The sequence below is a fragment of the Schistocerca nitens genome, chromosome 8 (assembly GCF_023898315.1).
Source record: "Schistocerca nitens isolate TAMUIC-IGC-003100 chromosome 8, iqSchNite1.1, whole genome shotgun sequence".
In the NCBI taxonomy this organism is placed as follows: domain Eukaryota; kingdom Metazoa; phylum Arthropoda; class Insecta; order Orthoptera; family Acrididae; genus Schistocerca; species Schistocerca nitens.
The window spans coordinates 486,709,495-486,731,970 of NC_064621.1; the positions used below are offsets into that span (position 1 = coordinate 486,709,495).

At 38.3% G+C, this 22,476-nt stretch overlaps 1 protein-coding gene across 2 annotated transcripts in view; it reads right to left on the reverse strand.

Moving 5' to 3' along the window:
• LOC126199383 (transmembrane protein 131) overlaps positions 1-22,476 on the reverse strand; it is a 385,780-nt gene that overhangs the window by 23,226 nt on the left and 340,078 nt on the right. For both annotated transcript variants that reach the window (XM_049936301.1, XM_049936300.1), the window contains exons 21-23: positions 8,303-8,833; positions 6,082-6,209; positions 5,586-5,709 (exon numbers count right to left, since the gene is read on the reverse strand). In XM_049936301.1, the coding sequence (XP_049792258.1) occupies positions 5,586-5,709; positions 6,082-6,209; positions 8,303-8,833 (783 nt within the window). The remainder of the gene's footprint in view (positions 1-5,585; positions 5,710-6,081; positions 6,210-8,302; positions 8,834-22,476) is intronic.

Here is a 22,476-nt window from a genome sequence, read left to right on the forward strand (position 1 = left end):
AGACCAATATGGCTGAAACTAGGTGTGCGTTCTTTCCAAAGACGCTACTAACTAAACGTGACCTCGATACGTGCCGGTGGTGCCATCTCTCGGACTTTGCATGGACTTTTCAAACACCCTTTGTAGATGCAACCTGTATTGCAATTCTAAACACTCAAAAAGTACCTGATTGTTCCACTGCTAATATCTTGGGATACTGATATGAATAAAGATCTTGTACTTGAACAGAACTGAAAAAACTCCCCCCCCCCCTCCCTCCCCTGAAGAAATAAATTATCCATGTCTCTGCTGATATCTTGGGATACTGATATGGATAAAGATCTTGTACTTGAACAGAACTGAAAAAAATCCCCCCCCCCCCCCCCAAAGAAATAAATTATCCATGTCCCTGGTGGAGTTGTATTGTGAGACTGGCAAAGCCTCACAGTCTAATGGCTCTTGTGATGGTACGTACAGACAGCAGTTTGTTCTCCAGTGTGGCACATAAATTACAATAGTACCTGCTTGCAGATCTGTAGCCAAGGAGACAGCAGAGCAGTAGTATGTGATATCAGCCAACACAAACATTCAGATGTGCCCATCCCCAGCAATATCACCCTTTTAGTGCAGGGGATTGATTAAGTTTTAAAACATATTTCTTGCAAACACAAGCAAAGGGGGACTTACCCATGCCAGCAGTGGTTTCATGGTTTTCCTAAAGCTTATTAGTCTATAGAGATTGTAGAAATGTCATCAGATTTGTCAGCCTACTGTGCAGATGTGAACTAATAATAAGTAGAGATTTTATTAACTGTTCAGATGTGCATGTTTTTACACTTGTATCATTGACCACTACATCAATGTGCTAAACTTCTTACTGGCTTCTTCACTATAGTTTTAAATTATGCCAGAAACATGGATGGCTGCTACGCTTTACATGCTTTTCTTGCTTAATCATATGGTACACAAGTCATCACTTTCATTTCCCAGATATTCATCATATCTAATCCTGACTCCAGACACTGGCTTTCACCACAGTTAGCAGCTGATGATGGCAATATACATGATGTGCTAGGTTTTCAGATGGCCTTCCCACAATTTGTGCAACTTACTTAGTCCTTATAAGGCATAACAATGTGTCTGAATACTGGCATCAGAACACCTTAAAGAGTACAGTATGTTGGGCTACACTTTTAAACAGCCACACTCTGCCATGATGTATCTGTACAGGAAGAATGATTTTGTTAAAGGTGAACACACGAGTGATTGTCTTCTGCATTTAACCATTACCTTTTTACAAGATATTTTATATGTCAGTCACTCTATTACCTGATTATTCTTCATTTAATTCACCAGTGCTGTAAGTTTGTTACTGTATTTACCTGATTATAAGATGATTCCCTTTTTAAGGAGGTGCTGTGGGAAAATTTTATTTTTAACATATTCTAACCAATCAAAATTACAAACTGTTTCACTGCTATAAAGGATATGTCTAAAAAGTTGACATTACACATATTCTAAACTTATGCATTTTATTGATTGTCTATATTTTGACATTACAGGGAGAAATAAACAAAAAGAAATGGTTTGCATTAATTTTTGTCTTCACTTCCTTCTTTGTGTATTATCTAAGCCAGTTTTCTGTGTTACTACAATTTTTAATCATCATATTCATCACCACCAATGGTGTCATTATCTGGGATGATTGTTTCACCTAACCAATGAGAGGTGAGAAATGGGCAGTGTATTCCTGTATACAAGCAGCAATGAAATTTATAATCTCGGCTGTCACAAATATTTTACTGTTTCTTCCAAATATGTTGAGATGTCCAACATCGTGGTAACAATGGGACAGGAGAATGTAGCTGTTTATTCCGAATACACAAAGGATTTCATGTCTATACTAAGGTGAGAATGTGACAACATTTTCCTTCATTTCCTCCCAAACACGTGATCTGCCCAATGCTCTCTCACTGCCTGCGTAGAGCCAGCAGCTGACACACCCCCTTCCATTCCTGTCATATTTCCTGGTGACCATTGGCAACATTGCTGAATGAAACACATTAGTATCTCACTGGTCCCTATCAAGACTTCTACAGCTTTCTGCAGGAATGTATACTACTGTACAGTATTTGTCAAACTTTAAAGTCAATTCAGTTCCTACTACAAACGAGAAGGCAGGTTACAGAAAAAAGATTTAGTTGTGATCTTTTTTCAACATCTGTATGAAAATAGTTACCTTTTTTTTAAATAAAGTACGATACTAGCGAAACTGGCAATACTTCGCAACTGGTAAATATTTATGTGAATTTGATATATCTCCTTATCTCCTTCTGCCCGTCTCCTCCTCCTCCCCCCTCTCTCTATCTCCCTTCCTCTCCTGCCTCTCTCTGTCCAATCTTTGATTGGGAATTGAAGTTGCTTAAAATTAATGCGAAAATCAGTTGGGGTCTCTGGTATACAGGGCATGAGAGATCTCTCCTGCTGCTGGAACTGCGAGTGTGAGGATATTGCCTTCAATAGAAGTATTTCGCATAGTTTCAATCAGCAAACAGGTGGTATTACGAAGTTATAGACAATTCAAATTCCATACTAGTATTCAAATAGTAAGCCAATAAGCTATACATAAATATTTCTGTTTTCTGTTAAACCAACTGTTAGGAAGAAAACAAACCAGCACAGGGCTAAAGTAGAAAAGATATATTTGGGAGAAACAATTTGTGTAATGTTTTAAATACCCTGCTATTGGAGGTAAAACTGACTAAGAGAAAGAAAACAAAACCACACATTTTCAGAGCAAACCATGGCACAGCATTTTCTTTCTCACAGTCAGTTTTAACAGAAAATCTGAACACAATTGTTTACAACAATATTTTGCCTATATCCTTCTGAATATTTATCACAGTATGGTACAGTGTATGACACTTATACAGTAATAAATTAAATATATGAAAATAGTATGTAGGCCATAGTATGTCTATCTTAATATTTATTAGAGTATCATATAAAAATTTGAAGTAAATTGGCCAAGAGCTTTCTTTTTGCTAGAGAGAGAGAGAGAGAGAGAGAGAGAGAGAGAGAGAGAGAGAGAGAGATGGGGGGGGGGGGGGGGAGGGGGGGGGGAGGGGGGGGGGGGGAGAGAGAGAGAGAGAGAGAGAGAGAGAGAGAGAGAGAGAGAGAGAGAGAGACTGAAAAGATATGTATCCCATGTCCACTGAACATTTATTAGAAAATTGTATAAAAATTTTAAGTAAGTGAGTAAGTAGTACTTTTGAGATTCTTGCTAACAATTTTTCTTTTTTACAGAGTATACAGATATTTGTATACCACATATATTTAAAAACAATGTGAAGCCCATATCCATCCAATATTTGTGAAAGTATCATGTCCAAATCTGAAGTAAATTGGTCAAGAACTATTCGAGAATTTTGGTAACAACATTAAACCACCATTTGTTTTAACATAGTAATATAGGTATCTTGGTAAAATCAATGTTACATTTTCATTAATAGAGATAATTAACAAGTATTATTACTTCTGTGACAACTTTCTTCAATCAATCCAGAAGAATAATTAACAATAATCCATTGTTAAAAAATTCCGAATTCTTCAAAACATATCTTCATGTGACCTCAACCATCAAAGCTTCATCTATAAATGTAAGACTACCCCTATACTAACCTGTTACCCAACATAAAAAAGTTGATCTCAACAGTAGTAATTTAATCTGTCAGAGTAAGACCACCCTGTATATTTCAAATGACAAATGTGGGGAAAAAAAAACCTTGTCTTATAATCGGGTAAATATGTTACTTCTTCATTAAATTAGAAAGAGGCTGAATGGTTGACCAGTACTTACTTTCAAGAGGCAAAATTCCAAATACCCCCATTTTTTCCCCTCAGAACTCCCATGTTCTTTCCTTAACAAGGAAGAAGAATTGTTTATGGATCTTTTTCTTTTATATCCCTGCAAATTACAACGCATTTTCTAAAATTTAGGGTGTTGCGCAGTTCCATCACAACTACACAGTCTATTTGCTGTTTTTCTTTCTGTAGCAGTGTAATTAGGTACAATGTGGTAGTTTCTACAAGTAAAATTCTATTTCGTAGGTGTTTCATGAATTCCAGGTTTCTTGCTGCCCTTGCACCATTCTTTCTAAATAAAAAAGTGCAAGCTTTTTTAATGTACCTCCTTCTTTCTTTAATATGAAAAACACATTCTGACAATCGTTCTGTGCTCTGTCACTGCTATCTCACTTCATTCTAACTAGTGTGCGCCCAGGAGAGCTGAACTTGTGACTTTTCTTGATGGATTGTGTGTTAGCCCACTTGAATTGCTGGTAATATTTTTACTTAATATTGTAAGACCTATAGCTGTCCTAAAAGCAACTAGGGAAATACATTTCAACTCAGGAAGAATCCGGCATACCTAGGGTGTGGCATGTGCACTACAGGTTTTCCCCTTCCAGTTGTTTTACATCAATAGCCATCAACCACATCAGCACAGGTCATCAGACATTGCCATTTCTCCCTTTTTAAAAACAATAAATCAATAAATACATAAATTTCTATCATCCTCATAATTTAGGCAGTTAAGACAAGACCACCATTCCTGTGACATACAACACTGTATAAGTGTTCCGTTGCTGGAGTTTGCAAAAATAGTGGACTGGAGGCACACACCAATTCTCAACTCAGGATCCCCTGTTTTGCGAAACCCAAACTCTGCCATCAATTGCTGAGTGCTCCCTGTGGTGCTTGCCATGTGCAGCCTAAATAATGCTACAGATGCTGCGACCATTGCCACTCCATTCATTCATTTAGCTCTTCGGCACACTGACCACCTTGAGGTTGGGGCTATTTCCTGATCCCCCTCCCCCTTTTCAAAGAGATCCCTGTATGATGCAGTCAATACAAAATCTGCAGTACATGAAACATACAAGGTTTTACCACTCTGAAACTTGCGAAAGGTATGTTAAATAACACGGCAGTCCTGGCAAACTCCACGCTTTGTTACAATGAATTCACCAAATCCAGTGGCATTTGCCATTGTCAGCAAACTTGATGGACTGGTACATCTAAGGCACATATTACAACCTGCTCAAATTCCATGCTGTTCCTTTTCCCACAAATTTTACATGAGCTGATCTTGACTTAAGAGTGGTGGGTAGTTGATTATATGCTTATCATTTTAAATAAGGAAAGCTAATGATGATATGGTTGGTAAAGACTAATCTTAGCTTTATAATTATGTCTAATACAAACATCCCAATGACAATTTCTTCTTCTCTGCAGAATATGACTAAATCAGTGGGTTTCTAGCTGATTTAAAATTTTGCATTTATGTCTTATATACTTCAATTACACAATGGTGACATACTTCATTATGATCTGTAGTGCAACACTACAGACTGGTTTAGTGTAAGACCTTTCCTTATATTACAAGTTAGTTAACTCTGCCACTGTAACAACCAAGCCTGAAAGGTGAAGATAGCAAATCATATTTCTTTTCAGTTATTTCTAAGCAATCACATTACATAAATTTTTTGTTGTGGCATAAAGGTTACTTCATTTAAAATATTGTCTTGCAACACTTCTATACTAACCACTCATAACAGGTGATTTTGGAGAAGCTTCCTCTGAGATGCCATCCTCAAACACTGCTGATACAGTATTGTCTTGTTCCCATGAGCTGTCTGTATAAGGCAACCCACCAAGACTGTCATCACTCTGAAAGTATTGAAGATCACACAGTCAGCCTGATTCTGAGTGTCAAAATGACAATTCATACAGAAAATTTCTGATTTCATTAGGAAAGTTAAAGTAATGATATCTGCTCAAGAGAAACAAAGTGTTATTAACCAATTATAAAATAAACAACTGAATGAAGCCATTCATTCTGGAAATAGATGAACTGCAGTGCACCCAGGGCATGTTTAGTTTGCATATAATTTTTCATATTAGCCTATGAATGGTAAAGATTGCAACAGATGGAAGTTTCCACTATGTCTCATTTATATCGATCACATTTGCATTATAATACACTTTGGTTTCATTGTGTACTGTGTTGGCAAAAAGAAAGATTTCCTTTGGCTTTCTTACCTGTTGTGCTTGGTCAGTAAAAGAGTCTAAGAATGGGACTGATTTTTCCTGATTAGGGTGCTGTGACACTGCCTGGAATTCCTTATTACCATCCCATGTGCAAGAACGTGGTTTTGAGCCAACTGGTCCTAAAAAAATTACACAGGACATTTATCTTCTTAGCCATCCAGTTCAAATTAAAGGAAAAATACAGAAAATAATTGGCACATAAAATTTTTTAAAACCAATGCATTCAGTTTTGCTTGAAGCTTCATTTGTTTGTTTTAAAGGGAAAATTAAAAGACAAATTTTACAGAGAATTAGAGAAAAACAGTCCTGTAACTGGTAGTGGTATGTGGTGATTTCTGATTTTGTTAAACTAATGCAATGTAAAGATAACAATGGAATATATTTGTTACCTTTGGTTAAATTCTCATCAATGGGCTGCAATCTACTAGAACCTTCCCTATTAATATACTTTTCCAATCAGTTTAAGCTACAATTGAAATTATTTTTATGATTTTATGTGATTTGCTGAATTTCAAACTCTCGCTCTATACTATAGCAGCATTTTCATCAACTGTCAACCATATAGCATACAAATTGATATTAAAATTTTTGCTCTGGTACCACCAAAATTTAAAAAGCTACACGAAATTAACAAAAAACATAAATACCATATGAGTGGGTTATATTTGGAAGTACCAAGATGAAAACGTTGACAAATAGTTGTAAAATGCTCAGCATTAGACTGATAATGTGGATTAAACGTAGTAGTCAAATTTCATTGGGCTTTGTTTAAAATGACAAAGATTTAACATAAGGAGCCTTTACATAAGAAAAAGACCTCTTTTAAGCTTTTGTACTGTTATTTTCTGCTGCTGCAGGTTGTGAAGTTAAAATTTTGAGAACCACATACTTCTTACCCCAGAAATGACTATCTGGCTATCACAAGTATAACTGAATTACCAAGTTTTATATGATGCCATATCACATCTCTCTGTTGATGGCGAGGCTGCTCGAAGGGCGAAGACCAACAGCCATGCTAAAATACGAAATATTGAAATTAAGGTTAGGTGTTGTACCCAGCTGACTATATGATCTGAACAACTGTACTATGAAAGTGAATAAATTTATTCACCATCTATAATTTATCTTCATATAACAAAACATTGATTTACGATATGAACTGCTCATGGAAAATTATTTAAAATTTGCTTTGTAGAATGTACAACTGAAGCTTCAATCAAAAACTGAATATGCTTAAATAGTATTATCTATACTGTTTGTTACATTTCAGCATGAAAACAATGTCTTAAATAAGTTACTTCCTTTCCTACTAATTAAAATAGTTTATTTTGTAGAGAATGTGTATCTTTTTATACTTGATGTATGTAACATGTCATTATGACATTAATAGAGAATAAGAAAATTCTGTTACTACATTAGGAATTTTATATTGTGAGACTTAATGCGTTTTCTTAATGTCAGAGACAACTTTGGACAAAAGAGGAAGCAACCAAAAAAAGAACTTTGGAGACATCAAGAATTCATTTCCAACTCATGCTCATCACCCCATAAAGCAAATAATAAGAAACAAAATGCAGCAGATGTGTGGGCGTCCACATGTAGCTGATGCAAGGGCACCCATACAATGGTTTGTGGAGGGCATTAGACCCAGGGGTATGGAGTATTTTTAATATTCTGAAAGACAAAAAATGTCTTGTAAGTAGCCATAAAAAAGTTCCTGCCCTGAGCCTCCTAAAAGAACCTGCATAATACTGACTTTAAAATCACTTTCTTACCACACATGTTTTCCTTTTACTGAGAGTGGGGGGGGGGGGGGGGGGGGGCACCCCCTTGCCCCAGGTGTGGGTGCCCCTGAACAGAAGTGCTTCAATGTCCAGAATGTGTACAGCAGCAAAGAAAGAAACTGACTACATAAGAAACACTATCAGAGGTAACAATGGGACAGAAATGTAATGGCTAGCAGCAACAGATGTAAGTAACCTAGCAAAACATTTGTTAATAAAATGACATCCAAGTGATGAAAAAGAAAATTGATACATGAAAATTATAAATAAACCAACAGAAACTAAACACAATCACGGAGACAGACCATGCAAGAACAGAAAGATAATATTTTGCATTAATATCTCTTTATATAAAATGATCAAAATTTTAAGAAAGTTAATCAATGTAATAATGCCCATTCCACTTCCTTCTTCGTTATTAGACCCACCTAAACTGGAACCGCTGCCAGAACTGCTGCTTGTGATGCCTCCTGCTTCTGGATTAACTTGAGCCTCACAAACTGGTGGTGAGCCTTTTCTGTCTTCAGGTGATGCTGTGGACGAACTAACAGCTGCTTCATTCTGCTTCCTCGGTGCTACGATGCTCGAGTACAGAGGACTCTCATTGCGTGCCACAACATCACTAAATGTGGCTTTGCTTTCTCCCCAACAGGCAGCTGGTGCAGGGACAGGTACAGGTGAAGGTACTGGTAAGGGCTGAACTTGTGGCTGCTGTCTCTGCTGGGGCTGTGATTGTGGTTGTGGTTGTGGTTGTGGCTGTGGCTGTGGCTGTGGCTGTGGCTGTGGCTGCGGTTGCGGCTGTGGCTGTGTCTGTGGTGGTGATGGTGGCTGTATTGGAGGTGATTTCTGGCTTACACTAGGTTGCGTCACAGCTGCTGGTGGAGACAGAGGACAACATACTGTTGTTGTGCTTGATGATGGCACAGTGTTGGTTGGAGACAGCGTAGTTGGTGAAACAACTGTGCATGACAAAAAAGAAAGACACAAATAAAAATTACCGAGTATCACTGACACATCAAAATTAAAATAATAAATGATTTTTCACCCTCCCTCCCCATTTAAAGATTTGCCATGAAACACAAATCAATATTACAAATATCACATGAATAAATTTAAAAAAGGACAATTGACAGAGAAGCTAACAATGAATAGCTTCCAGAAAGCAAACTATCTCCATCTATGGATCTTTCATTATTACACATTAAATAAATAAGGCAGCCATAAATCTATTAAGCCAGTAGAACAGCTGTGTCTTTTTCCTTTACACAGTGCTCTGCTGACTCAGCCACGAAAAAATTACATTTGTCACTTCCAGTTCCACATATTTCTCATTAGTGTTCCACTCCATTCTAGTTCAGTATGGATTTGTTCAAGCAGAGTCCAAAAGAATCACATGCATGCGCACTGCAAAAACAGCATTCGAGCTGTGACACTGATTACTACCGATTGTTCCAGATTAACATAAGATGTTTGACAAGGATTTCTCAAACACTCATGAACAGTTGGCAGTTGTTTGAAATACTCTAAGGTTTCAAACTGCTCCAAAAAACAAGTCTCATTCATCCACATGGCTCCCCACTAGTCCCACACTTTCTTTAGCACCATGTCACCTGACATAAAGTTGCCTTTGACAAGAAAAAGAGAAAGAGAGAGAGAGAGAGAGAGAGAGAGAGAGAGAGAGAGAGAGAGAGAGAGCAAATTGAGGTATAAATTACTGAAAAAATATCTTAAAACAATAATGTACACAGTCATCATGTTGCCATTTTTTACTGAGAAGGTACACCGGAACTAATTCATTCCACATCACAGTGAGATTTTGCAATTATGTCCCACGTAACATGCAACGAACGAACAAGCTAACTAACTAGTTAACTACGTAAAACTAGAATAATTTAAACATTGATAGTAAAAAAAATTGCATGGACAAAATTGACTTTACTTTATGTCACATCAATTTCCCACAAATGAGGAGTGACAAGTTGTCATTTATAAGAGCATTTTTGCAGTCACTGAAGGAGAGAATCAGGCCACAATCTGAATGCATTATACTTTGCATACTACAATGCAAAGAGGAAACAAATATTTCACCCATATTTCACAAATTTGCAACATTATGTTATCTGACTGTCTCTAGATATTTCTGCACAACAAGCCTGATTGTTTCGGCTTACATTGCCATTTTCAAGTGCTCATCTAGCTGGAGTTGTCAAACATATGGCATCCTGGGGCCAACTGTGAGCTTTCTGTTGTGAAATATTGTTATGTCTCACATGAGAGAGGGTTAAATAAAGAAAGTAAACCCCCTAAAAGTATCACATAAGCATTTTTACACTGTAGTTAATGCAGTTCTTATTGAATAATAACGGTCACACGACTGTTAGCATCCATAATGAAAATGTTCCTTATTAATTGTTCTGCTGCTTCTGCATACAATCAACGATGCTCAGTCAAGTGAAGTACTCCTCACAATATACAACATAGACGGAGCCTTCATGCACCACAAAAATCCCAAACTGTTTCAAGCCATGCATGCACAGATGAACCAGTTTACAAACTGTCAGTGCTGCTTGAACAAACCCCATGTTAACTGCTTGTTCCAGAAATGCAAAAAGGTGTTATGTTTCATTGTGTGTTTTTAATAAAATGTATCCATCAAGTTAGAGTGCCTGGATGTCTGCTTCCTTCACACACACACACAGCACTCCGAGTGTCTTTTGTTTTCATTATCACTAGTGAACATCTATGTGAATTTAAGCTAGCTCAAAATTCAGTTCTGGTTAATATGATTCTATCAAGTGTGCAACCTCATACTCTATGGACTTCTCTGGGATAGGTCAATAGCTGTCAGTCTTGTCCTTTATGGTATGGTCTGTTATGTAATGCACAATAACAGGAAATACTTTACTATTTACCAAAGGTTACTAGGATATTAAATCATGTACTTTTAACCTCATGAGGGGTAAATGTTGAAGTTCCAACACTTCTCATTTCTTATGTATATTTTTTCTTCTTCCTGAATGTAAATACCTTGGGCGTAAAGGAGACCCTTACCAAACAGCAGAAACGTTGAGCCGTCAACAGGCACACACAAATGAGGTAGAAAACTTGCTAGTTTTCACAATCAACACCCCCCCCCCCAACACCCCCCCCACACACCCCCCTATCCTCCTACACTGTGCCGGCTGAACACCCAATGTCGGGACTGCATTTCGGCATGTGGGCTAGGGTGGGTTGGGGGATTGTGTCAGGTGGGAGGCTGGAAGAGGGGTCCTGTTAGCTGCTTGGAGGCAGCAGCAGGTTTGCTGTCTAGGAGTGTGAGAGGTACGGGTGGCAGGTGCTTGGGCTAGGTATGTGAGTACTGGTGTCGATGTGGTACAGACACGATGAAGGTGCCGTGGATTAGGGACAGGTGAGAGGACAGAACAAAGGAAACTGTTGGGTTGGGATGTGGGGGCACTAAATGAACAATGGTTGAAGCCAGGCACTAGCCTCACACCTTCTACCCCTCCTTTCTCCTGTCATCCCCTTCCAACACACATTACCTTTGTCATGCACCACATCCCACTGCCTATGGCACCTGGTTCCAAGCACCTGCCTGTGCATCTGCCAACCCTCCTTCCTGCATCCCTAGCCAGCAAATCTGCTGCCTCAATCCACGGGACTTACACCCCCCCCCCCCCCCCCGCCCCAAGCTCCTATTCCTGATTCCTGAATGCTAGGAAGCTGTTTCTCTATTTTGTGTCTGCCTATCAATGCCCCAAAGCTTCTGTTATTTGTTGGCAGGTCTTCTTTACTCCTGAAGTATTTACATTCTGCCAGAACTTGCCTACCATATTTTTCTCCGTTAACAAATAATTCTTATAAAAGACAATTAAATTTCAGTTCAAACAAATGTAGGGTTACAATAATTTATGAATACATATGTAAGCTGTAAAAAAAAACTGCAACAAACTACATACATTTAAATAGACACAAGTCACAAAAATGTTGAGCATTTCTTGTATGGTAAAAAGCAAATGTTTATCTACATATTATAAATTCAGCTAACTTGCCAAACATGCAAACTTATCAAACTGTTACCCAAGTTTATTACCTACACCTATTCCTACACTCTGTGAGCCATTGTGCAATGTATGTCACACCGTATGTAGTGTACCAAAGTTATTTTCCCATTCCCTTATTACATTTGTGGATAAGGGTACCAACAATATTTATGGACAGTATGCAGCAGAAAACATTGTCAGAACCAGTCCACGTAAGCTCAAATTTACCTCATTTTAGGCTCATGACCATCATGTCAGATGTACAGCATGTGTTGTACATGTATTACGTCTGTTTTTTTTTCCCAACTAATGGGAAGAGTTGGAGTAAAGGATGTCAATCTGCCAGTAGATCCTGCTCAGTGGCCTCTGGTCCTACAGACTGTGTAGACCACACCTAAAGTGGAAGGGTGTTTTTTGGTTGCTCAAAAAAGTAGCTTAAGGCAATCATGTGAATGCCAAGGAAGTTGCCACATTTTTCACTGACAAAGTTTATTGTAATTGTAAAACTGACTTGCTTCACACTGCTGTGGGGGATCGAATTATGATTCATGGCATTTTTAAGTAACTAAACTCTCTCTATAAAAATATGCCAAAGTGCAGAAACATTTGAGCTTTGATGGCCAGTTAAATGCCAGTCTGAAGGCAAAGGAATTAAAATTTAGGGAAATCCTTTGTGCACTCAACTGCTGCTGATGATTTGTAATTGCAGAAAGTGCACTGAAGTTTTGCCAAATGTTTTAATCAAACAGAAGGAAAATCATTTGACAATTTGTGTTAAAGTGTAGGGATTGTTTTGAATAATCAAAATATTTTGGATAGTGTGATAATTAGTGATGATGCGACTGATAGAGGAAATAGAGAAGATCCAAAGAAAATTGCATATTTCATTACAGATTCTTTTAGTAAACACAACAGTGTCACAGAAATGATCAACCAACTCCAGTGGCAGACACTGCAAGAGAGGCATTCTGTATAATGGGGTGGTTTATTGTTAAAGTTCGGAGACTGTAGGTTCCTAGAAGAGTCAACAAATATATTGCTTCCTCCTGTGTGTATCTCGCGAAAAGACCATGAAGATGAAATCAGAGAGATCTGAGCCCACAGAGAGGCTTCCCAGCAATCATTCTTCTCATGTGACCTATTTGTGACTGAAACAGGAATGGGATTTGGGGGAGGGAGTGGCAGTGATACACAAAGTGCCCTCCACCAAATACCACAAGGTGGATTGCACAGTAAAGAGTAGATGTAAAAGTTTATACTTCCATATAAAATCCAGAACCAAAAAGCAGAGTGGATCATTTGATGCATAAGGTGTGGTCCACGAGGAGTTGTATAACTGGGCAAACAATAAACAGTTATTTTCACGGAAAGGTTCAAATTCAGGATTAGTATATACAGCAATTGGAAAGATACTGTTGATATCTGGATGCTTCATTATGATAATGCACCTAGTGACAATTCCATAATGGTGAGGTAAACTCTTAAGCGAACACAAAGTGGAGATGTCACTGTAATAAGTAATACTAACATAAAAAATACTTAAAAAGAATAAGTGCAATAAACCTGAGCAAAAATGTACCAAGGGCAACAAAAATAATTCTAAAACTTTTCTCAAGCCACGATCTTATGGAACAAACTAGTTGCTCCATTCAAACACCTTTACGATGAGCTGGGTAGAAAAGCAAAAGTGTAATAGGCACTTTGTATTTTCAGTATTATCACTTAAAACACAGGGCAAACCTTCACTCAAATTATGATTTGTCCTCTGATTAGTAAACTGGTATGTTATTCTTTCAAAAGTTGGATATAAATGTTTGTACATCACAGGCACTGTACAACTGAGGGTCCCTCTCACTGCAGAAGGAAACTGTATGTAAAAAGGTGGTGCTGTATCTAGAGACAAATTAACATGATTTCATTTCATCTCAGTGCCAGGCAACTGATGTTACTAATGACGACTTCTCCCCTCTCATTTTATCCATGCACTTCTCATCCTTACTTTAGGACTGACAGCGGCAATGAAAGTGTTAGGGCCTACAGCTGCATCAAATCCCCAAAGTTGCCAAACCTTTACCCCATACAACAGTTCCTGCTTGCATCCAGCTTGGTGCCTTGTGTTACTGCTGAACCCTGTGACTTTTTGTGTGTTCGTTTATACAGTTGTATAGTTATTCTTTTATTCATTGTTTCTGTTATTCATTATGTGGTACTGAATGATGTCAGTTGAAAGTTTGTCGAAAGTTATAAATGGAAAAGTTTAACGACACTCTCTTGTCAAGGAAATTTCCATACGAATGCAGTCAAGATAAATGGTTTGTGTGTTATGTGCCTGCTCTGAGAATGAAAAACGTAATGAAGGCCTGCTGCTCTCCATTACCAAAGGTATCAACAGAACTGCTGAAGCTTTGAATATAAACTGATTTGATGATTGGGAAGGAAATGTTCAACAAAGAAAAGGAAGCTGAAGAACCATCAAAACTTAACAGCCCTACAAAAAAAACATTGTCTGGATAAACGAATTACCAATATCAATTCATTTGCAGAGGATGCAATTTGTTGTCATGTTTGTAATTATTATTGCAGGATGGAAAATCCAGCACTCAAGAAGTTATTGGCCACACTTAAAGAAGCAGGACTTTTTTGAGACACCTGCATCTTGTCCACAGTTAGCACCCTTGTCTTTCAGTATGGACTTTTCTGTGACTGTGACCTGTTGATGGAGAGGGAGGATATATCTGCATGGCAATTTCAATTTTTTAAGGGACATATGTAGCACAAACGTTGACAAAGTGATGTGACTTGATGAAATGTGAGTCAATTCTGGTCACTTTGTCAAGCAGGGCTGGACAGACGACACAGCAACAAACAGTCTCCTGCTTTTTGGATCAAAGAAAGCAGGAAATTATCATGAAGACATAAACCATGTTACATTTGCAAAGTGGTTCAAAGATTCACTAGAACCAAATCTTGGAAAACTGTCAACAATTGTTCTAGATAATCCTCCTTACCATTCAGTTGTTGTTTAAAGGCACCTGCCATGACAAACTGAAAGGAGGAAATGATTGATTTGTTTCATATCATAACGTTGATGCAAGTGATGACCTCAAAAAGATGGAAATTAAGGAAAAAATATTTCTCCATAGGATATTGTTCCCTCTATATGAAATTGACGAACTGTCAAAAGAACATGAACATACAGTTGTTAGGCTACAACCTTGCCACTGCCACTTCAATAAAATAGAGTTAATATGGGCCCAAGTTAAACTTTATGTTGACAGGAATAATAATAAATTTACCCTATCTGCAGTTGAAGCATCCACAAAAGAAGCTGTCATGAATGTCACCATTGAAGACTGGAAGAAAATGTCAAACTTACGCAGAACATCATGAAAAGAGTGTGGCAGAATGAAAATCTTTGGGAAAATTCAATGAGAGGAGATGTAAATTTCGTTAAATGACAACAATGACATTGCCAGTGGCAGAGACAATTCAAGAATCCGTCATAGCGACTAGAGGGACATCAGTGGAGTTTTTCCATTATCCCCTTAGAAATGGAGCATAGGCAGCTCCAGCTACATGTTTGGTGTGTGCAGTTTACATCTGTAAGTACTTACACACGAAAATTATATCACGTAAGTTTAGAAATTTTAATAAAAAGGCCTTAATCAACTAAGTCCAAAGGAAGCTCATATCAGGAATTCAGCAAGCATCATACAAAATAAATATTACTGTTTACAATATAACTGCTGTAATAAAGAGGCCCTCTTATTTTTTATGCACTTGTTCTTTCTAAACAATAGAGAATGGCCTATTTAAGATACATTTTCCAACCATGATAAACACAGTTAATGTTACTTTTTGCTGTGTTAGAATTATGCAGGTGCACCAGAAAAACTAATAACAGTTTCATTACAAACCCATATCAATCTGTTTATTGTGTTGAAACTGTACGGGCACCCAATTAGTAGCTGTCACGTGAGCGGATCATTGTGCATCGTATTTAATTGTAATTAGCCTATCTCACATTAGAGATCTTCAGCAGAGTTCTGGGTCCAAATATACAAAAATATGATGAATTCTTAACATTTCATTCGCATAATTTATTCACCTAACTTCTTTACGGTAAGTAGCTGTCTGTCTTTTCCTACAGTGTTGATATTCCTATCTGGAGCTGCCTCATAAAGTTGGAGTAGATGTGTCCTGTCGGCTCCTCAAGACCTAGAAGTGATGCCTTTAAGGATGTTTAAAGTCTTGAGGCATCATAATTTTAATTATTTAAGGTGTGGCAGCCACGTGAGCCTCTCATCAAAAAGTGAGGTCCAGATATTTCACTTGTTTTCCTACAAGTGAGCATAGTAAACCCCAGTTTTAAAGAAGGCAAATGAAAAAGAGAGAGCAGGAGTGATTACAATCAACAAAAAGAGTTTTCTCCAAAATGAATTTAAAACCTGTGGTGTTAGACCATTTCTCCAACCGCTTGATCGTCAAATGCAATTGCTGTTGCAAGGCTGGGGAACACACAAAAGATGGAGAAGACATCCACAAACAAGGAAGACAGTATAGAATGCTGGACTGTGGACAGAATACTGCTGATTGCAATGGTGAATGCCATGACACTAACAACAATCCCTTGAAGGGCACCATTCTCATGCTTAAAGATCATTCCATGTCAGTTCAACCAGAGGCTCCAGCTCATAGTCTCAGATATGACTGAAATTCAGTACACTAATTCTACCATGTGTGAAACACTTGTGTACAAAGTATTAGTTTCCCCTGCCAATTAGTTCCAGAATTATGACTTGTAAAAGAAGGTGGCGTGACCAGGAAATTACAACCCACGTCTAGCAATCTATCTTCAGATCCAACTTCAGGTCTTAATAACTTTGGAACTATTCTGCACAGTCGAGTGAAATTTTTACAACCCAGTAACATCCATTTAAAGAACACACTCCATGAATCAAAACACCAACAACATATTTCTGAAGAAAATAAAAAATTCCAAAATGTGATTCAAAAAATGTAATACGTTAAAAGGTACTTATGCCAAATATAATTATCTCAAAAAGGGTATAAATTTTTTTGTGGTAAGCTTAATGTGGCCTAAACACACACAGAACTCATCATGCCCATATCAGTCACAAAAACTGAGTTACATGCACACGAAAATACAAAAATTTGAAAAATTACCTGGAAAACATGGATTTTCTAAGTGTGGTAGCACAAAAGGGACAAGTGGTATCCAAGCCAAATTTCACACACTGCATAAGTAGACCATAATGATATATATCTCAAAATTTCTGCATGTTATTGCAAGGCATTTGTGTACAATGGAAGTTGACAGATGTATTTGGTGATGTGTAAAAACATGTCGTAAATTGTTCTGCCTCTTCTTATCCTCTCCCACAACTGTTTAATCACTAAGCAACAACATATAGACAGATTAACACAACCTATCATTAATGTTTACTGCACCTTAACTGCAAAAAACCAGTCGATTGTGCTTCGAACAGAAGTTCTCCCACACTTTGGCTACTGTACTCTGTACATTGAGTGGCAAATTGTACTGCCTTCCTGACACTGTGGAATGAACTGAAACTGTCATAAGAATATGTTCAAATGGAATCCAACACCTGTCTGCTAAACGTGACAAATGAAATGATCTTGCTGGTCCTGCTGGTGCCATGAAGTTCACAAATACACCACCTTCTGCTTCACAGCACTCTGCACCACATCCTAAGTACCATTTGTCATCACAAACAGCAACAACATAGCAACCTGGTTGTCAGAGTCCCCTGGAGAGAAGTGATGATGGCTCCTTGTGCCTGCAACAGTTTTAACGTGTTCTAGTCTGCTTTTTAGCAACTCTTCAACTGATTTCACCTCATATTTTGAAACAAAGAATGATTGTAGGCCAGAGATATTTTTCTGTACCTAGGTAAATAATCAAAGAGGTGTTAGAATGTGACCTTCTGTAGGGTGCTGCAGACTAGCTCATGATGCCAGGCACTTAATGGTAGCACCAATACCATCACATGACTTGTTGCGAAAAAATTCCATTCTGCGTGAATCTGAAAATCATTGTAATGCATGCATAAAGTTTTGAGATTTTGTACTGACTAACTGCGCTATCACTGAAGTATTTCGCAAAATGTATGTGAGGCAGCTTGTTTTTCACATATGCCATGACAGTGCGAATGTGGGCATGAACTGCAATGGCATCATGAATTAAACAGTCACTAACAGCACATAGGTTCATGACAGACACATCACCTGATTCACCTCTGTAGTAAATTGCAAAGGGCTGGAGAGTTGAAACTTCCTGGCAGATTAAAACTGTGTGCCCGACCGAGACTCGAACTCGGGACCTTTGGAAGGTAGGATACGAAATACTGGCAGAAGTACAGCTGTGAGGACCGGGCGTGAGTCGTGCTTCGGTAGCTCAGATGGTAGAGCACTTGCCCGCGAAAAGCAAAGGTCCCGAGTTCGAGTCTCGGTCGGGCACACAGTTTTAATCTGCCAGGAAGTTTCATATCAGTGCACACTCCGCTGCTGAGTGAAAATCTCATTCTGGCTGGAGAGTTGCTTGACTGTTGTCTTAATGATATCCTTGGATGACATCTTGAACTATAAATGTATAATTTTCAGAAAAGTCTAGTTTTACTATAATTTCATCGTTTCAAATTATCTTTACAAAACTAGAGATAAGCCGATTGTGCTGTTGCTGTGAAGCTGTGCGTGGTCAGTTTGTCCATTTTTTGACAACACATTTTAACAAAATCTTCCACTGTACTTTGCTTTGTTTCAAGACTTGTGCGATCCATATGTGTCCATTGTTTATAAAAAAAAAACAAGTTCATTGTCATCCATAAGGAGTTCACCATACAGTTCGTTATTCATGTGTTCTGCAAGATTTGCCTTACCAGGACACTTTTCACACCTGTGTATCATGCACTGGTAGGAACTGATGTCACACACTAGCAGCTTTATTGCACCTTTTCAATCCAGACCAGAATCGTTTATAGCAGCAAACGTCAGCTTAGCATTTTGATGGGTCTCACATACACAAACATTGTGTGTGCCCCTTGCACTTACAGGCACAACCCATTTTGGCCGAAGATTGAAAAAAGATGATAAACCTACTTTGGTATTGGGATACTTTTCCTTGAATTCTACATATAGTTCTGATGTGTTGCATAGCAACAGTCTTTTTTGCATCTGTACACGTACTTTTCCCATTTTCACCGTTACATAGTCTTTTTTTTTCCAGGCACTATTCGGCTATAGTCATTATTTTCATAAAACTCTGACACTAGCACCTTTATTTCTGAACTCAATTGCTTACCCTGAGCCTGCTGAAGTTGTGGAAGCACTCCTTGGGTTGCTTTGCTTTTATTTTCCTAACTTGCTTTAACATATATGTAGAAAAAACTGGAAGGTGCAAGGGTAAGAATAGCTACTTTTTTCTGGCGTGTGGATATGGCACATTTTTCTTTCAAATCATGCACAATTTTGTCCAAATCAGAGCATTTCTGACATGATTTCTGTTCCTTTGGAGCAGATAGTTCTTCCTCTTCCACCATTAGTGTGTCAGCTATTTTGTGTTTTAATTCCATTTGAGCTTCTTGTAGTTTTCTTTTCCCAACTTTGTGTGTCTTCACGGAAGACAAACCAAGAGCAGTCACTGAAGTATTTAATTGCTCATCCACTGAGGTTGTAGGTGGCTCATACTCTTCATCACTGTCATGTAAATTATCAGAATATTCTTCATTTTTTAGCAGTGTAACACACCTGGAACATAACTTATGTCCTGGTTTCATGTTAAGTCCCATGCACTGACACTTTCAATATTGATTTTATATCAATTTCTCTGAGGCTACACTTCACTGTCTTCTTATGAACCCGAAATGGATCAAAACAACTTCTTTGTAGGAAAGAATACTTATCCAGAAACACTTTCATATGATGATAACAAACACTAAAGTTTCCTGGAACTGTATTTCTTGTGCCCACAGGGTGTATCCCCGATCTCCATAGCAACAAATCTCCGTCCGATTCATCCAGATCATACAGTACAAGGCGAATGCCACATTTTGTTCCATATGTTGTTTTATGACATTTCGGATGCTTGTGCTCTACCAATACTGCAACTTGTTTGAACAAAAGCACCACTAGCAGACTCTTCTGCCTCCATACTGACTTTCCACAACAGTACTGACCAGTCTGAACTAGAATCTTAAAAACATAAGTAACCTGTAATTGTTGTTTGTTTCCTTTGTCGTTCCTGCCTAACAATGACTCATTCTGTCCCTGAAAACTACCATTGTTTAACTTTCTGTTGCCTAATGGTTCCCAACAATTGCTGCAGCTTTATCTGAAACAAGCTGTCTGCATCATCACTATTACTTGCTAAATCGTGTTAAAAGAAACGTAATCAAATACATCTCTGTCAACTTTTATTGTACACAAATGCCTTGCAATAACAAGTTGAAATTTTGCCACATATATTATGGTCTACTTATGCAGTGTTTGAAATTTGGCTTGGATATCACTTGTCTCATTTGTGTTACCACACTTAGAAAATCCATGTTTTTCATGTAATTTTTCAAATTTTTGTATTTTTGTGTCCATGTAACTCAGTTTTTGTGACTGATATGGGCAAGAGGAGTTCTGAGTGTGTTTAGGCCACATTAAGCTTACCACAAAAAAATTTATACAATTTTTGAGTGAATTGTATTTGACATAGAGGGCACCTACAATATATAACTTTTAACGTATTACATTTTTTAAACCACATTTTGGAACTTTTTATTTTCCCTCAGAAATATGTTGTTGGTGTTTTGTTTCATAAAGTGTGTTCTCTAAGTGGATGTTACTGGGTTGTAAAAATTTCACTGGACTGTGCGGAATAGTTCCAAAGGTATTAAGACCTGAAGTTGGGTCTGAAGATATATTGCCAGATGCGAGTTGCAATTTCCGGGTCACGCCACCTTCTTTCACAAGCCATAATTCTGGAACTAATTGGCAGGGGAACTTAAAATTTTGTACATGAGTGTTCCACACTTGGTAGCATTGGTGTGCTAAATTTCAGCCAAATCTGAGACTATCAGCTGGAACATTTTCTCAAATTGGTTGAATTGACATGGAATGACCCTTAAAATAGTCAGACAGGACATTCCCAACCTTGTATCAAAAATACCTGTCTGAGAGGAAGAACCATGTGGAAGTGAGTAGATGTCCACATAACCCTCACCAATAGAGCTGCAACAAAATATTGTGCTACCAGACAGTATTGTAGGTGTCTTTCACATCAAAAAAGACACCAAAGAGGTGTTGCTTATGGAGGGAAGCTTGTAGAACTGCTGCTTCAAGCAGGGTCAGGTTATTGAGTGTGAAACGATACCTCCTGTACCCACACGGGGAGCCACTTACTAGGGATCTGGTTTAGAGAAGCCATAGGTTGTGACCAGACACTGTATCTCAAGCTACTAAAACCGCAGAATCTAACTCCCACAGAGAGTAAATGATTGAATTCCTCAAAGTTGATGGAACAGAAATCAAAACTATTTCTCTCCTGTCTCTGCTAATAATGGCAGAGAACTGTATTCTGGCTAGAATCAGCCATGATGGTCATGTAAGATTCAGCCATTGTCTGAGAAGTGTCTCTCAGCAATGTTAGGAGACATCCCTGCTACCATAAAGCTGCTATTGGTAGTCGTTCGTTCCACACTGAGACCCTCCCAATGGCTAGCCATTCTTTACTTGGTAATGTAGACCTACTGATAAGAGTTCAGGAACTGTGATTCTTGAGTTCAGGAACTCTTGCTAAGGTCTTTGCTTACTCTCTCCAATTATTCTCCTCGCCTTTGGTCTCGCCATTTGAAAGATTGGAAGGTTCTCATCAGTAGGGCTATGATTGAAACTTTGCATAGCTGCCCTACTGTCCCTCATCACTTCTCCAAGGAGCAGGCTACCTCCTACATGTTCCATTTTACTCTAGGATGGTTACACCAGCAGTGTGGTGACCGTAGCTGTAATGTGGTCCACCAAGTTCTGAATGTCTTCACACTGACCAAAAACAGAAATTGGCTTCTTCTGGCAGATGGCTCCAGATAAAGTAGTGGTTGATACCACGAAGTTTGTCATCCACTCCCAATTGAGCAGTGTCTGGAAGGGCAGGCAAGCAGAAGGAGAGGTCTATGGCCATAGATGACGCAGTAGCAGTACTAAGATGTGTAGCTTGACCCATGTTCATCCATATGATGTCTGTAGTTCATGTCAGATTCTCAAGTGTATTACCTCTGGGGCAAGTGGTGTTACATCACCACAGTATACTGTGCACACTAAAAATAGCCTAAAAGGAGAAAGGGGTAGTTCATCAAGATGATGTGTGAGGGGTCTCACTGTAAACATGCTCATTGGGTGGCAGGTACACACAGCACACTGTGACAGTAACATGGGCCACAATCTGAACAACAGTATTCCTCTGCAGTATAGGAGCCATTTTATCAGCACGGTTTTGATTTACTCCTATCCTAATACCAGGTTGTGAGGCACTTGCA